The sequence below is a fragment of the Pieris brassicae genome, chromosome 4 (assembly GCF_905147105.1).
Source record: "Pieris brassicae chromosome 4, ilPieBrab1.1, whole genome shotgun sequence".
Lineage (NCBI taxonomy): Eukaryota > Metazoa > Arthropoda > Insecta > Lepidoptera > Pieridae > Pieris > Pieris brassicae.
Genome location: NC_059668.1, coordinates 22129871 through 22147734, shown reverse-complemented (window position 1 = coordinate 22147734; position 17864 = coordinate 22129871). Strand labels below are relative to the sequence as shown.

The window sequence follows — 17864 nt, the reverse complement described above, 5'->3', positions numbered from 1 at the left end:
AGATTACTCATTACATTATTTTATTTTATAAAACTTTAAATCCCTAAAATAAAGTTTCATTCAATTCATAATAGAACAATTATTTTTACACAAACATTTCATGTTTAGTTTAGTAGAACCTTTTGATAGACTTGATTTATTATATAGTTTGATATTCTGAGCTGGGGTTGAAACAATCCAATTTTTTTATCGTAATCAAAACAAAATATCCAGTATATCTTTTATAGCGAAAGCCAAATTTTATTAACAAGTTCATGTTTTTCATAAATTAAAAACAGAAACCACAAATACGATAAAATATATATCGTAGATAATGTAAAATTAATTAATTAATGTAACATACAGTTGTTTCATTATAGATATACTAAATCAATAAAATACATTTATTCGTAATTTAATGAAATTACATTGACCAACAGCGATTCTAGTTATACATACATATACAATTTCTTTGAAGTCGTATAATAATAATACAATTAACATATTCCTAATAATGTTATTAATTCTAATGATGTCCTTATAGTCTATATTACGTATACTATACTATGTTTCAGTAGTGTTGTTGAGGTGGTCCATCAAAGCCGTCGAAATTATCATATTCGGGAAACTGAATGGCACCTATTTTCGGATATACTGAAATTAAATTATTTAACTTTTAGACAACTCTTTTAAACTGAGATTGTAACTAAGATTATAATGTACCAGCATCGGTGTTACAGAATAACCGCAATATTGACAAGTCAAGGTTTTACTTAAGGTCATTATAACGCACCTTTGACCTTGAACCTTTTTGGGTATATAAATGCTCTGTATAAAGAGTTATGTAACCAAACATTAATTAAGTTACTTACATATATATATATTAGTTAATAATAACAACGGAAACTAAATCATATCAATCAACTTACACTTGTAGCCAATTAATTGTAAAACGTCAGTTTTGGTACTAATACATATTTCATTCATTCATATATAGTAATAGTTAGTTCGCTTAGTTTTAAGAATCGATAAATAAGTCACAGTTTTTTGGTAGTCCAGCGTCGATACTAATTTTGTTAAAACGATTTAAAGACAGTTGACATTTAGCTTCAAACAAAGAGTTTCAAACAAACATCCCTCCAACAACCGCCACTGATATTTTTGAGAATTCGTTACCAAGAAGCCTAAATTTTGAGCTGTCCATGTATGTTGATCATATATACTTACAGAATGGTGAGGCGGACGGATAAACTTCGGGTATAAATTGTTTCTGTACTTGAACAGGTACAGCAACAGGTTTCGTGACGTATTGTATCACAGGCTGTATCGGCTGTCGATGGCTTTGTGGGGTCACGTGTAGACTAGGGCCGCTCTTGGAGACCAGAGCGTTGAAGCCGTGTATTGAGTCAGCAGTGTAATCTACTGTTCTTACTGAGCCATCTGGCTCTACTAGAGAGTACTGGCCTGAAATGACAGAATGATTCATGAAAGTAAATGGTAAAAGATTATTCGTAATATAAACAACGATTGTTAGGTTTTTACTTTATGTAAGAAATATTATTTGATATGTATTTTTTGAGAGGAGTGTTGGCCTAGGCTTCAGGGGATAACTCTCATCAGGTTAAATTTGCACCAATCGATTTTGTTTCTATGTGCGCATTTAACAGTCGTTCGAACATTGAAGCAAAACGTCGTTACGAAGCCGGCTTGGCTTAGACACAAAAAGTCTAATCACATACTTACCTATCCCATTTTATTGAAAAACGATGATAAAACAAATCTGTGGACCAAATCTAGCTATTTTTTTTAGATGTTTTCTTTTAAAGTAACTAAGTGGTATGTTTGAATTACTTTTAGTGGAATGATAAATTTGGGTTTCTTTGTTTTAATTTCATTTTTTCAAAATTAAAAAATCTTTACTCTTTGCATAGAATTTCCACGCTCAAAAACGTTTAACAGCGGTTTTATTTTACACAAGTATCGTTTATAAACCCAATTATCACCCTATTACAAATGGAAACAATCGTATAGAACGTACTAATAATGTTATTTACTAGCGACGTACTGTGCAGAATATTGCAATTCGGAGTAAAATCAATTTATTATTATAGTGTGTCTGGGTGTTTTTTATTTTAAAATAATTTAGAATTGATAATTAATAAGATATATATATTTAATGGTTATTTAACAGTAAAAACGTAACAGTTATTTCTACCTTGTATTTCTACAGTTAGCATTCGCTAATCGTTGACCTATTCCTAACAATGGTTTTTGTTTAAAAACTGTGAAGCACGCAGTACAGAAAACATGTAACAAGCACTATTATGCAAAATGACCAAATAATTACATGCCGAATTAGCATATTTACAACAGTAATTTATTCGTTGTTGTGGCATATGACATGAACGGCATACATTTGAGAATGGCATTCAGGATTTTTCGCATTATGTATATTTAGGGAATTATTCAGTACAAACTATGACATCTGTATGTCAACGTTTGACATACGATGTTCATACTATTAACCTCAGGGTGGCCAGTAAAGATTGAACAAAATTCTCCATACATTGCCTTGAAGGGATCGAACCAATCGGACAGTCAATTCCGTATCAAGCAGTGATAATTAGGGATGCAAAGGGCGGACAATAAAATATCATATTTTATTTTGCATAAATGATATAAATCTGTTAGTAGTTAAATATTTTAATACTAAGTGAACTTTTATCAAAATAATTTTTAAATTCTTACCCTTGACAACATCTCCATCTCTTGTCTCGTGTTGGGATTTGACGTCCCCAGTAGAGGGGTCTGCAACTCCATAATTATAGGAATATTTTGGACGATCCTGAAAAATAATTTTCTTATAGAATTATTTTTATAACCTATTATTTTTAAACTAAACGGTCTTTAATCTACGACAATGACAGATTTTTATTATGACGGATTTTGAGTATCACAGTATTCGTTTAGTAAAAATATTTAGGATATATAACTTTTTACAGTAAAACTTTTAAAAATTATAATTACAAAATAAAACAATCAATTTACTGCTTCAGATTTGATTTTTTTAGGTCTGGGCCTCAGATTTCTGTATCTGTCTCATGATCATTTGTCAATCTAATAGGCAAGTAGGTGCCTCAGCCTTCTGTGCCTGACGCACGCCGTCAACTTCTTGGGTCTAAGGCAAGTCGGTTTCCTCGTGATGTTTTCCTTCACCGTTCAAGCGAATGTTAATTCGCTAACAAAATTAAAGTCCATTGGTGCAAAGCCGGGGATAGAACCTACGACCTCAGGGATGACAGTCTCTCGCTGAAGCCAATAGACAAACACTGCTCTAATAGTGTCATTTATTAAAATCACGGTTTCTTATTAAACACTTACATAATATTCATTATACCCTGGATCAAATGCAGGATTGAACACCGCACTTAGTCTCGGTGCAGCATTAGCACAAGCAATCACAAACACAAATACACTAAAAAAACGCATTTTAAAATACAAATTACGTGTTATTCTCTTTGATTTTTCCCCCGAATAATACAATTGCCTTCCAAGCCTCTCTTATATGCCTTCTATAGGCCTTGGCTGTACGAAAATGTTCTTCGTCTAATTGTGAAAAGCTTCGCACGGCGCAATGGCGAATCTCATGTAGATTAGATTATGCAATTTTATGGGTTAATACTTATGTGAACCGTGTTTTGTTATAGTAGTATTTAAAAGGTTTTTAAAAGTCGTCGACGCACCCACTTAAATGGGTCTCCATGGCCTGCGATTACAGCGTTTTAAACTCAATGTTTTTAAAGTTAAAAAGTAGTTTACAATTGCAAGTATTAGATCATTATTAAAATAATAGAATTATCTGATATATACATAGTATTCATTAAAAAAATGCACATTTTTTTATCGAAAGACACTTCATCCACTAGTCTATATCGTTTGCAGAATAAATTTTCAAAACAGTTTTATAAAATTTTATATGTATTTCATTATTCTGTATATATGTTTTACTAGGAGATTCTATTTCTTTAGTTTGTGACAAATTCTAATTTAATCTGGTTCATAAGTTTTAATTGTTTTAATTAATTTTGTAATCCTACAGTTAATAAAAAATAATCTAACCAAAAAAAGTATTATACTAGCGATATAGCGAAAGATGGAATACATAATATTTATAAAAAGGTTCAAAGATTTACGAAAGGTACACGCAATAAAAAATATTAAATACATTTAACTTATACCTAATTCAGCTATTTTGTGTGATGGTATGAGTATGTGGTGTGTGCTCAAGATGGAGGTGATTTAGCATATCAACATAGCTTATGTCGGCTAAAAAATAAAACGACGGTAAAATAATAACTCTAAGAGCTAGGAAGATTTGCTGTATTGGTACCTGAATAAAGTATTTGTGTGTACAAATTGAAATTACAAGGTCTGCCATTGTTCATAAATTGCTGGAACTAAAATAACATTAATCTCGCCACACAATGGAAATGAACAAACTAAGGAAACGTAAAATGCGACTTTTGAGTCGTACATCCGGAGAAGTTTTTTTGTTTTGACAGCAACAATTATATTCAATTTTCCAAACCAATATACCAAAAATACATATGTTCATGTGTGTAATTTGGAAAAAAGGCAAGAAAAATAAGTTCTCGTTGTATCAACTAGGTAAGTCTATTAATTATCTAGGGCCAGTTTGACCTTCTGCGCATCAATCTCATGTGATTGAATACTTATGATGTTAAATCTGCAAATAAGTTAATATACGACAAGTGTTTCACACCCAGATGACGCAAATTCTTACAGGGCATAGAGGAGGAGCATTTGCATATTACCTGTATAGGTTTAAAATTAGGACAAGCCCAACATGTGTCTTCAGTACTGGCGAAGAAATCGCTGAACATGTGTCACATTGCCCTTTATTCGCACTGTCCATACACGACCTGAAGCAACAAACACAAAAGACAGTAGACCGTATACTAAATACAGGACATGTTAACGAAGCACAGACCGTGCCTGGAACTATTCTGCGAAAAAATATTAAAAATCCGAAAACAAAGACAAGAATGGATCTCGCATTAATAATGTAAATAAAAATGTTGTATCTGGATGCATCTCACGAGACGTTTAACTTGATGAGTATTATTTTAATTTATGTATATTTTTATTGAAAATATAAGAGATGGAAAACTTCCCTGAATACAAGGGTAGGGGAAATCCTGAGAAAAACATTGGATTATTTCTTAGAGAAACAAAAAATGTGTGCGTGTACTAGGGTACACACGTAAGAAGTGAAACTTCTCTATGACCTTATTTTTCGAAATATTGTATATGAAAATTTACAGAAATTGGTTAAATAAAGTTTAACAAAAGGCTATTACAGAATTTCATTAATTGTAAAAGAATTATTACTATCATTGTTATCGTTATTATATATTTTTGTTATTAATGGCTTCGAATCAACCATGGTATGGACAAGAAAAAGAGGGCGCGTAACGGAAAAATGTGACGCATAAATTGTTTTCCAACGCCGATAAAGAAGTTTCACTTCAAAAATATTCAATAACATAACCTCTTTTTAACTACATTTATTACGTTCTTCATCAGTGTTAGTTAACACTCACTCACTATACATATGTATATATGAGTACATTGTATAGATATACCATTATCACCGAGGTAATCTATCTCTCACGGTTATTGTAGCACGGAATCTGTGAGTTACATACCTTTAAACATAAATCCTTCAATCTATATAGCTATAATAATACAGTACATTTCTTAAACTAAGATAACATAAATGAATGAGAAAGCCATAAGAAAACATAGGTAAAATTACTTAAATTAAAATATTTAGCTAAGTAAACTTGACTGTGGATTTTTAATGTTAGGTAATCTACAAGTGACAAGTGGTTTTTATGAACAACCTCCATTAAAGTGTACAAATACAAGTGCATAAGAATCAAATCTTGGCCATCCAATTATATTTATCTATTAGATAAACAGAAGAAAGAAAACAAAAGTGATTGATGCTGTATCACATTGGAAAAAAAACTTAAGCGGAAATGAATGGGCCACACAGCTCACGTGCACACTGTCAGAAGGACGAACAGGGTCACAAGGTGGTAAGCGCCACCAGGGACAAGAAAGAGAGTTCACCATCTTGCACGGAGGGCTGACGAGCTAAAGGATGGAACCAGTTGGAAGACACCTAATCTCTATAAGAGGTCCTTGAAAGAAAAATATAATTATTTATCTATAGATAATTTTAATAGTGTGTATCTTCTGTAATGATGAATGTTTTAAGAAATAAATGCGGCATAATTATTATTATTACATTATTGTTAGATGAGCGTTCAGAAGAACGTATTTACAAAAATAACATGCCAAAATGCTTCTTTATTCCTACATAACACTAATCTTAGTGTTAATAATCTTAGTAAAGAAATTAGTTAGTAGTTAGTAGTTAGTTAGATAACTATGAATGTATTTTCTGTGAATAGATATTTATTAATTCATTATAAATTATACTTAGAAGTTCAAAGAGTTGCAATTAAAACATCTGATTACTATTATGTATTTATTGCGGACTGTTTTTTACATTATAACAGATCTACAGTTAAACTAAATACAATAATAAACAATGGATCCATATTAAGACTACAGTCTTCTTACGGTTTTCAATTTAAAAGTTAGAATTGGGAAAATATTATATAGATTTAATCCTCGTGTATATTTATAAAAAGCAGAGTCTTTAGATTAACGCTACTCTGAAATAGAAGCATCAATAAAGTACTTACACAGTATTATTGTAATAGAAAAAAGAATCTATTGTGAATTATGTGAACGGTAATCATAAAGCAAAATATTATTGTCCCAAGCTTAAGACTATTACCACCATCTTCAGGATCCGGCAACCAAGGCCCACATTGCCTATACCCTTCTTCAAAAGAGTAATTATGAGGATAGCATGTAGTAGGCGGAGGTCGAGCCGGTAAGGGCACTTTATTGCGCCAACAAGCAAGCCGACTGGCTGAGCCTCTCAAAGTGGTATCATGTTTCATTTCCACAAGTTCATTTACCAAGGAGTTATTCAAAGGTACTCCTTTGTAAGGACACAGCTTGTAAATAGCGATTAGTATGAGATTTGTCTGAGGTATTTCACTTGCGACCAGAGGCCATGTACAAGGCTTAGCCGGTCGCTTTAATGCTTCAGTAGCTTTTTTACTTCTCTGAAACTCATATAATGGCCTGCTTCTATCACAGGCAGTAAATCTCGTTCGATTAAGTAATACACGATCATCGTGTAGTCTCTCATACTTTTCACGCTCGAAGTCACGACGAAGACGCTTACGTCGTTTCTCCTTTTCAAATTCTGTGTCGCCATTTACTGTTCTATGAGATAAAATGAAATATAAATAAATCATTAATTCACGCGATATATATGATATTGCTTTAATTGATCTCCATAACGATAAAGTTATAGAGGATAATGTTGGAGCTGCTGCGCTAAGGTCTTCATCTTTTGGAGGAAAACAAACGCCTTGATAATCGTGGACCCAACGTACTTTAAAGATACTAGCATTCAGTAAAGCTTTCATTGCAATGGGATATTCATTGGCAAGATGTTTATTCATAGTTTCATCGTTATCTTGGTCAGCGACAATCCATCCAGCGTCATCGATTAAAACGCATGCCCAATTCTTTCCATCGCAACGAGCCTCACACTTTGATTCGTCTTCAAGAGCACAGTGATAATTTGTTATAGATTCTAGTAAGTCATTTAAATGTCTGGGATAAAAATGATAGCCGGCAACACCAATAATTCCTTGCGTCTTTGGGTGACTTAGAGTTCTGGCAGCTGTCAACCATTGCCAACGTTGCTCAAGTGGGGGAATTGCAGGTTCAGTGTTTCTCAGCGTTTTAACGGCTGGTATAGGTGCGTGTATTATAAGCGTGTCAGGGTATGCACTGGCTCGGCGATACCAAGCTTCTGATGGGCCCATTGGCCATACAGAACCTTCAGGTGGATCTGCATGGGCACTTGTTGCATGATATAATTGCCAACGAGTCAAACCATTCTCAGTAGCAAAGAATGCCGTATTGGATCCGAGAAGACATGCAGAACAGTCTCGATCCGTATCAGGGTCTTCGTGTTCAAGAGCCCACTGTTGGGTAGCAGATGCCTCTTTACTGAGCCTTCCCATTAATTCCATATCACATTGATAAGGTTTCTCAAGCAATGTCAGTGGTATTGGGGAGAATAAATGTTTGATTTTCTTTGGCAAAAAGTTAGGTTCATCTCTTCTACGTCTAAGAAAATGAAGAACTTCTAACTCTCTAGAATCGAAATGAGGATCGACGTGCCTACAATATAACCATTCCGGATGTACTGCAAAATCTGTTCCTAATAAAGCACTGAGCGCATCTTCCGCTAGCTTTTGTGTGAAGTCTGCATTGGGTACAGCGTGTTGTTGGTTATACTTTGGAAGAGATACTACGAGCGTGTAATGATTAAGGATACGTTTCCAGTGATAATCTCTCATCTCTAGAAATACTCTAATTCCTTTTTCATAGACACTTTTAGCAAACATCGTCTTTGAGCCTTTCGGTTCGTCAATAACTATTGCGTTTCTAAAATCGAGCCATTCTTGTGGATACTCTCTGGCATAATGGTCTTCGGCTGGCTGTTCTACATCTAATAAATCAACAGTTCGATAGCCAGGTCTTAAAATATCACCGTCAAAAACGGGTTTAGTGTTATCGTGCAGTACAATATTACCTCGGTGATCTACCAAAAAGATGGTCCCACCAGAACCCGTTAGGTAATAAGGGAATAGTAATTTTAAATGATCAAGCGGTATGTCTACACCAGCTACTCCTAACAGACGATTGACCGGATACGACCTTGTAGAATTACGCTGTTTTTCTTCGTCTAATTTTATCGTTATATTTTCAACTATCGTACTTTCGAAAACTGGAATAGAAATGCTTACTTCTAGTCTATAATTAACTTCTTGATCTTCATAATACTGCCCATATTTATGTAGTTTTTCCATATGAGTGACGTCTTTACTAGCCGTTTTTAGAAATTTATTTTTATTTTTACGCAATTGTCGATAACGATATTCTTGCTCTACGTTTTCTTTTTGTTGCCAATAGAATTCCCCACGCCTTGGATCTTCCATATGAGCATATACGTCACTATGAACTTTTATCCGGTGTTTTCTTTGACCCACTAATGGTCGTTCCATCACACGAAGTATCCTCATAACTTGCTCTGTCACATCCGAATCAGTAATAAGCTCTGCGAAATAGCCATCCCGCTCACAACTTAACGCACTTGCTAATACTCGAGTATTATCTCGTAAACCGTATTGGTCATGTAGCCACATTATAAATAGTCTGATTTTTCCGTCGGGATCTAATTGTTTCATTAACTTCGTGTAATCTATATACAAACTATCGGTTACTAAAACAATTGCTTGCTGACAAGATGGTGGCCTTTCAAGATTTCTTTGCTTCTTTAATAATTGAACAGAATATGCAAGGACATCACCTATCATGGACTCATTTTTCATCTTTTGACTTTTAAGGACTGCTATCATAGCTGCTGTATTCACATTATTGGCAGGAACTAGTTTGTCAGTAAAGCAACTTATTGGGGATTTAACTGTTCTGTTAAATCGTAACACATTTACATAATCGTCATCTGTTAAAGCGTTTAAAAGTGTCCCAGTGAAATGTTCGGCTGTCACTTTATTTGATGAATTGTACATAGAACCTGAAGCATCTAATAAAATGAGGATATCGCGAGGCGCTCCACCGGCACTTACGTACCATGGTCTTAGACGACAGTCAAATACATCATCCGCTTCAATATTAACGTTATACAAGCTTTGCCATAAGGCCGCGGGATAATGTCTTAAAAATCCTTGGGCACTACAAAAATACTGAAAGTCAAGCGTAGCATCTTGGGCATAATTCTCACGAAAAGTGGACAGCAGTCCTTCGGACCAATATAAGTGTGGTGTTACTTTTGGATCACACGTGAACACTTCTGCAGCAACGTGAGCACTGCTTGCCTCTAATGAAATCATTGCATTAAAATGTGTACTCTTTTGCAATTTAATTTTATTAATGCTCTTACAATTAGACGAAAATTCCCACACACTTTCAGTAGGCTCCACTTTTTTCAAAACGTCTAAGTCAACACTATTATCGTACGTATAGTTTGGCGGTGCTTCAAATTTGTTTTTCATTATGTTTTTAGACAGCTCTTCCGCTCGACGCATAATAGCTTCGGCTGCTTTTCCCCGTTTTTCAAAGACATCTTCTAAAGCATTAGCTACTCTTTCCAAAATTGCTGATCCATTTCTTACCTCTACTGTGATATCTGAGAAACCTTTCCATAAAACCTCTCTTCTAACAACCTTTTCTTCTATTTCAAATAATCTATCGCGTATTTCGTTGGCCCAGTCGCTTATTTGTTCTCGAGTAATTAGCTTAGGCTTATCGTGTTCTTGTTTCTTTATGATTGCTGGTTTTATTTGAGTTTTTGTTACGTTACCTACTACCAATGGAGTGTTTTTAATTTTACTTTTATTTACTAACAGCTTATCTTGATGCTCCTCTAGCGATTTTCTAATAGCGCCCACATCGCTTGTCGGCGCGTGCTTCGTGTCCAACAAGTCTACCAGCAAAGCAATAAAAATTATCCGCAAATATAAATTCATTTTAGAATATTGATTTCACATTTTAAGTCTTGTGTTTTGATGATCACACTTCCACAACAAAGAGAGTACTGAGGAGTCTTGTGATTTTGGCACGATGTGGACGTTAGCCAGACTGTCTGGCGTCAAAGAATGCTGGTCTGCGTAGGCATTAGCGCAATTCTTAAAATATGACCTGGCCTATATTTGTATGAAACTTATAAAAACATTGACATGATTAATTATGTACAATATATTATAATATGACGTTTTAATTTTATAAATGAATGCAGCTTCTTACATTCCCTATTTGTTCAATAAAAACTTGGTGATTTAAAATATTGAAGGTTTATTACCAGTTATTCTGTATTAGCCCTATTTTTTTGTAGACTTTTTATTGAGTTATATATATCAATAAATGATATTTTTATTTTATAAATTTTTATTTATCGAATAAGATATTTGTTTAATGATTGAAATTGTGTTTATATGTAACTGTAGGAGCTGAATTCTAATCCAGAAAAAAATAGTAGAACGGCACAGAAGTATTTTATTATACATTATCAACTAACTATGTAATTATGGGCCGGGGATGTAAGTATAATTTAAAGTGATAAATAAAATATTTATTATTTATTTATTAAACAACTAAAAATATTCTTACACAATCTTAAGCTTAATAATATTGAAATAACATGTCTACTCAGGTACTTCAGTGTGACAAATACAATAAACTAACAAAAAAACACATTAAAAATTATTTTACAATTAAATAAAAAAATTTAATCATTTAAGGTTTGATAATTACATATTTTCGACATAACACACAACATATTTATAACATATACATAAATAACAACAATAAACTTTTAAAAGAATAATTGTTTAAAAATCAATAAAATATTATTTAGTTCATAAATGGAAAAACTATATCAAACGGAATTAATGTACAAAATGGGCTTCATGAGGCGAAATAGGAGGAGTTCTATGGACAACAGCATTGAAACCATTATGTTTGTCTGCTGTATAGTCCACAGTGCGGATTGCGCCATCTGGTTCAACCACAGAGTACTGCCCTGAAATATCAACGAGGAATTTGTTTAACAAAATAGCAGTGTTAGGATATTTCATATATCGTTCAAAATTGATTAAAAATAGTCTCGTCACTAAATTGTGTCTGCACAAAGACAATTTGTAGGAAAAAAATCGTTGAACAATAATCCAGTGGTATCACATCCCATATAGTTAGGCTCCCTCAGAAGTCTTTCTGATGTTTTTAAAAAAGTTCGTCTAGTATTGTGCGGCATTATTTCAAATTTATTGATTGATTTAATACATATATACGTTGATACAAGTATTAACTACATTTAAACGTATTAAAATTCAGCGTCACGAACAGTTGTAAAACCCGAAGTTGTTGGGTTTGATCCTAACAAAACAACATCTGTTTCGGTTGTTTGTTCACGGAATATCAATGAAACATTAAACTACTCCATTGTGAGGTTACTTCTATAATTAATAATCAAATATGTTTATTGCCAATTATTAATTTTGGTTTCCGGATGCGTGATAGTGTGACACACCGTTAGATAATTTAGGTAAAAGTTAAGCTGATAAAAAATTATATAATAAGTGAAGTTTGTGTTTGTCCCTAGTCATTGTATTATGCAATGTTAAATGTTCTATTTGACCGGAACTAAAATGACGACAGATATTTGACTGTTTCATAAATATTTATAAATAACTAGCGGGCCCTACATACAATCAAGCGATTAGGATTTTAAAAAAATTATGAATGTACCTACTGCAGCGCTATCTGCCGGGCTGCTTTGTGAATCTCAACCATTCAGGGCACCACCCAAACGTATACAAAAAATTCACTCAAATCGGTACTGCTGTTTAAGAGTTCAGTGACTTACACACGTACAGTACAATTGTATGTATAAAAATAATGTATATCCTAGGAAGTACTTTGTTGTCTAGCATGTGATCATGTTGTCGTTTTTATTCTAATGTATTTCTAAAATATACATTTTCGTTTACATTACTATATGTATTATATTTATATACCTTCATTTAATTAAAAAAAAATATCCTTCTAGAAAAGGGGCAAAGAGAAAACAAAAGTTTACCACGTAATGCAAGCGCTATAAACATAGTATGATTAAAACGCACTCTGACATTGAGAGTGTCATGGGTATCACTTAACATCAGGTGAGCCTGCTCGTTTGCCCTATGAAAAAAAAAGATAACTAACGAAATTATACGAAATATAGGAAAGTGTATGTACCATCGTACTTATTGGGTTCTTTATTGAAATTAGTATTTACAGAGTTTGTATACAGTTACCTGTGACCACATCCCCGTCACGACTTTCGTGGTGCGTTTTAATGTCCCCGGTATGAAAATCGTTAACGCCGTATTTAAACACATACTTTGGGTAAGCCTGAAAATAGATAATATAAATTATGTATAATAAGATAAAAATAATATAAATCCTAAAAACTAGACAATTAAAGGAAAACATCGTAGGAAAATCGTCGTTGGCGTGTGTCTCGCATAGGAGGCTGATCGCCTACTTGCCTATTAGATTGACAAATGATTATGAAACAGATGCAGAAATCTGAGGCCGAGGAGGAGGAGGCTGAGGAGAAATATTGGGCAGTTTATCGGCCTCTTTGTTGGCAAGACTAGAACAATGTTTGAGGCTTTATTTGGTCCCTACATGGTGGTACCCAACCTTATGAACTAGCTATTCATTGAGGTAATTAGATTTCAGAAATAAAATAGGTATGCAATTTTTTAAGAAACCTATTTTTTTAAAGTTTTATTGAAGTCGTAATAACAAAATAATTGAAAAATAATTTGTTTTCAAAATTCAGTAACGGGTATACTGAACAAGAAAAGATTTAGTACCTTGATATCAATCATAAGTGAAACTACGGAACGTTACGCCAACTTCACGGCACTGACGCTTAATCAGGCTAATTATTTTACGGTATTAGTTAATGCTAATAAATATATTAAAGCATTTTATCAACTTTATGAAAAGAAAAAGGTGGGAAATTCTTTAAAAAAAAATCTCGTTTTTTTCACACCCTTGATTTGAGTACTGGCAATATATTTAAATGCTATTTTTCCTCTCCCCTTTTGACATATATATATATATTTGTTTTAGATTTATTAAACCAATAAAAGGTCGGGAGCGACTTCGCCTCCTGACAATGTAAGTGTTCCTGTATTACTTAACATCAGGTGACTCATTGGCCGTTTGTTCTATACAAAATGTTCTCATATATGACGGGCAGTTAAACAAAGTGCGAGCGTAATGGGCTCTAAAATTTCTCGTCAACCCAATAAAAATAAAGAATAAATAACCGTCATGAACGTCAGACATTACATCGGTTACTACTTATCCTATGAACTCCTGGGTTCGATTTCTGTTGAAATAATAGTTTTCAATTGGAAGGAAATCAATGAGACAGACTTATGTCCCATCAACGTATTTAAGCAATCAAATCAATGTTTGTCGTATTTGGACAATAATTCACCTGTTTATTTAGTACATAAAAACATATACATATTTTAAATGATACGTGCAAAACATTCACATTGCTTTGTTAACTTGGTCACATAGCATTATATAATTTGACACCACCGCTTTCATTTACATCGTATTGGTAATATTTACGTTATAGAATATATAAGAATTATTTATCAAATTATGATTTGCACTACCTAATTACAATATATTGAATAAGTTAATGTATTCGATTTAAACCAAAAATATCTAAGTAAGAAAAGTGTGACCAGAAACGCTTTTGCTTAGTTTTTCACGTGAATAAACTCGGTGGGAAAATGTCAAGGTCATTGGTATGAAAACAATTAAAGACATCAGCTCAATCTCATCAACTATGAATATAGTTTGAAAAACATAATGGGAAATGGTTTTTCATTCATTCCCTTTTCCTTTGTTTGATTGAAGCTCGACTTGAATGAGCTATTGATAAAAACTACACATAATATTTAAGTAAAATTATAATGAGTACGTATTATTACAAGGAACGTTTCAGAAAGATATGTATTTGTGGAGAATTATTTTCTAAAATAATGCCACGTAATCCTTAAGTAACAAGAACTATTTATATGGAAAGTTTTTTAAAGTTACAGCTGTAACTTAAAATAACTTTATTCATATAGGTAACCAAGTAGGACCTACACTTATGCACGTCATCAGAAAAGAATTGATACGTTTACGATGCAAGTCATGGGAATATACATCAATTATGTATAGTCCACTAGTCCACCATTAAATAAGAGTTGAATAATAAAGATTGAAATATCCCACACACATTTCATATTTTATGTGATTTTAAATTAAATTAATTTCGGATTAATACCAAATCAAGACAAGTTTGATAATGTGTACTTAATACGATAACTTTAGTTTGGATACCTCTCCTTCGAATTCTTCGCAAATAAACACCAGATTTTCATATATTCGGTAGTGGACTGATCATTAAAAAAAGCATTGTTATGTATGTAACCTAATTCGCATTGCTAAGGAAAAATTACTAGTAAATCTAAAATTTCAAATATAATGTTTTTTTTTTGGAAAATTTATTTTCACCATAATAGATAGTTAGCACCACATATAATAGATAGCTTGTAACATATAGTGTGGAATATCCATTATATATGATGTGGTGTATAAATAAACTACTTACGTAATAATCTACATGGTGCTGTTGAGGTTCATAATGATGAACAGGCCGATGGATTGCTTGAGCAAATGTTGCCTCCGACTGCAAGTCTTCAAGCTTCGGATATGTTACTCGGCAGTTTACGCTCACTGCCATAAGAATGACCGCAAAACTCTGTAATATATTGACGTTGTTTTAAATAGATATACATTTTTTATATAAGATACCGTCCCAACGAACCTTCGGGAACCATAAAGGGCACTCACCACAGATGATAGACACCAATTTTAGTGAGATACTGTCACTCATTTGTACACACACACAAATAATAATATTATTAAATTCGTATCACTAAGATATTATTATTACATTTCTCAGGAAGAAACATCCAGATTGAACCTTTCTGCGTCCATTGTATAATATAGGGTTAGGATGCCCGAACAACCGTGTGACAACTTATGTCTGATTTTTTAAAGCATAATATAATAATTATAATAATTTTCGTAAAACTCCATAATTAAGTAAGTAAGCTAATTAAGAAATTATTCTTAGTTTTCTTTATAAAACTTTAAGTTACTTTTAAACAATAATTAATCTATGATAGCATAGTGTGATAAAAAATATGTCTCTGTAATGCAAGCTTTGGAAAAACAATTTTCCCAATACTCTATATATATATATAAATATTTTTGTGAAGAGCGAAGTCATTTCCACATACATAAGCCATCTTACCTTAAACTCCATGTTAGACGAAATAAACAACCACAACTGAATACTAAAAACTGTGTACTGTGCAGTGCGTGACACGCACCTACCTTTATATTATGTAGAGTCAAGAGGTGGTAATGAATATTAGAAATATATTATTTGTTCCGTCATGTTATAGGTCTAATCTGCTCTCATTTAACTTCATTTTAATATGAAATATGGAAAAAATACGTAACGCTTTATTACACAATATATTTATTAAATCTAATGCGTTGTTCTTATGTTAATGTATATAATATAGTAATGAGTATTTAATTAAATCTGTTAAAAATTATTCTTTCTATATTTGTAACAAAACAAATTTGGATAAATAAACATTTATTTTTATTTATTTATTTATTTACACTTCGTTACACTACAAAATACAAATAAAAATTAACATAATTAAATCAAAAGGAGGGCAACTGGTGGCCTTATCGTTTACGAGCGATCTCTTCCAGGCAACCACTGTGAGTATAGAAAAAAATAAATGTATTAAATAAGATAGGCAAGTAGTGCAAAATACATGTAATACACAGTTATATAGTTAAAACAAAAACTAAACAGGAATAAAATATTAAAGATACATTAAAGAGTAAAAAGACACATAAATCACGATAATTTAAGATAAGTCTCACGTCAGTTAGTAGTTAGTAAGAAAGTTAGGGATACGATGTGGACAGGTAATGTTTGTACAGAAGAAATTTAAAGGAAGATAAAGAAGGAGCTAAGCGAATAGGGACGGGAAGTGAATTCCATAGCCTAACTGCGGAGACCTTAAAGGAATCGCCAAGAAAGGAGGAGTTATGAGATGGGGTTTCAATGGTTTAGTTTTCGGAAGAGCGTAAGCTATAGTTATGGGCTCCCAAAAAATTGAAATCATTTTTGAGATAGGAAGGAGTTTTAGGGTTGAACAGGATGAAATATAGGAGATGAAGAACATGAGCATCACGTCGCTGACGAATTGGCAACCAGTCTAGCCGCTTACGGAACGCAGAGATATGATCGAACTTTCTTAGACCGAATATAAATCTGATACAGAAATTTTGGAGACGATCCAGTCTATTTAGCAATTCCTCGTTAAGATCGGAGGAGCAGGAATCGGCGTAGTCCAGTAAAGGCAGGAGGAGAGATTGCGCCAGTGAGGTTTTGGTACTAAAGGGAAGAAAATTACTAAGACGTCGAAGGATACTGGAGGCACCGTATAATTTTTGGCTAACTTCGTTAACATGCTGCTCCCAGGATAAATTTTGATCAAATAAAACCCCCAAATGTTTTACTGTACGGCTAAAATTTAAAATTACACCATCGATATGGATAGGGGGTATCCTGGCCCAATCAATTCTCGTCGTGAAATAGGGGCTGCCAATAATTAATACCTTACTCTTTTTGGGATTGATCAGAAGACCAAAATTTTTATTCCAGTCAACTATCTTTGCCAGCTCATTGTTAGTAGATTGTATGGCTTGCGGGAGATCATCGAGACTTGATTGTACGTAGATTTGAAGATCGTCAGCGTATAAATGAAAATTAGTTGAAAGTCTGATAGTTAAGGAGTTAATATATATAGCAAAAAGAAGAGGAGAAAGTACGCCACCTTGCGGAACGCCAGATTCAATCAAACTCCACTGAGATATGCAATCGCTTGTCTTAATACACTGGCGGCACCCATTAAGATAGTTAGAGAACCAGTTAACAGCATGAGAAAAAATATTAATAGATT

The 17864-nt window shown here is 33.1% G+C and overlaps 3 protein-coding genes across 3 annotated transcripts; all 3 read right to left on the bottom strand.

Moving 5' to 3' along the window:
• Window positions 1–517: 517 nt before the first annotated feature.
• Window positions 518–3565, bottom strand: LOC123708612 (cuticle protein 7-like). Its single transcript, XM_045659406.1, has 4 exons — window positions 3361–3565; window positions 2728–2824; window positions 1207–1443; window positions 518–633 (listed from the first exon to the last, which is right to left on the bottom strand). Exons 1-4 carry the CDS (start codon window positions 3466–3468, stop codon window positions 551–553), a joined length of 525 nt encoding a protein of 174 aa, XP_045515362.1. The 5' UTR covers window positions 3469–3565; the 3' UTR covers window positions 518–550.
• Window positions 3566–5676: 2111 nt separating this feature from the next.
• On the bottom strand, window positions 5677–10715 carry LOC123708413 (voltage-dependent calcium channel subunit alpha-2/delta-3-like). Its single transcript, XM_045659106.1, has 2 exons — window positions 6875–10715; window positions 5677–5693 (listed from the first exon to the last, which is right to left on the bottom strand). Exons 1-2 carry the CDS (start codon window positions 10713–10715, stop codon window positions 5677–5679), a joined length of 3858 nt encoding a protein of 1285 aa, XP_045515062.1.
• A 918-nt stretch (window positions 10716–11633) lies between these two features.
• Window positions 11634–16159, bottom strand: LOC123708412 (cuticle protein 19-like). The gene is made up of 4 exons (XM_045659105.1): window positions 16127–16159; window positions 15419–15568; window positions 13041–13137; window positions 11634–11767 (listed from the first exon to the last, which is right to left on the bottom strand). Exons 1-4 carry the CDS (start codon window positions 16136–16138, stop codon window positions 11634–11636), a joined length of 393 nt encoding a protein of 130 aa, XP_045515061.1. The 5' UTR covers window positions 16139–16159.
• Between the last annotated feature and the right edge of the window lie 1705 nt (window positions 16160–17864).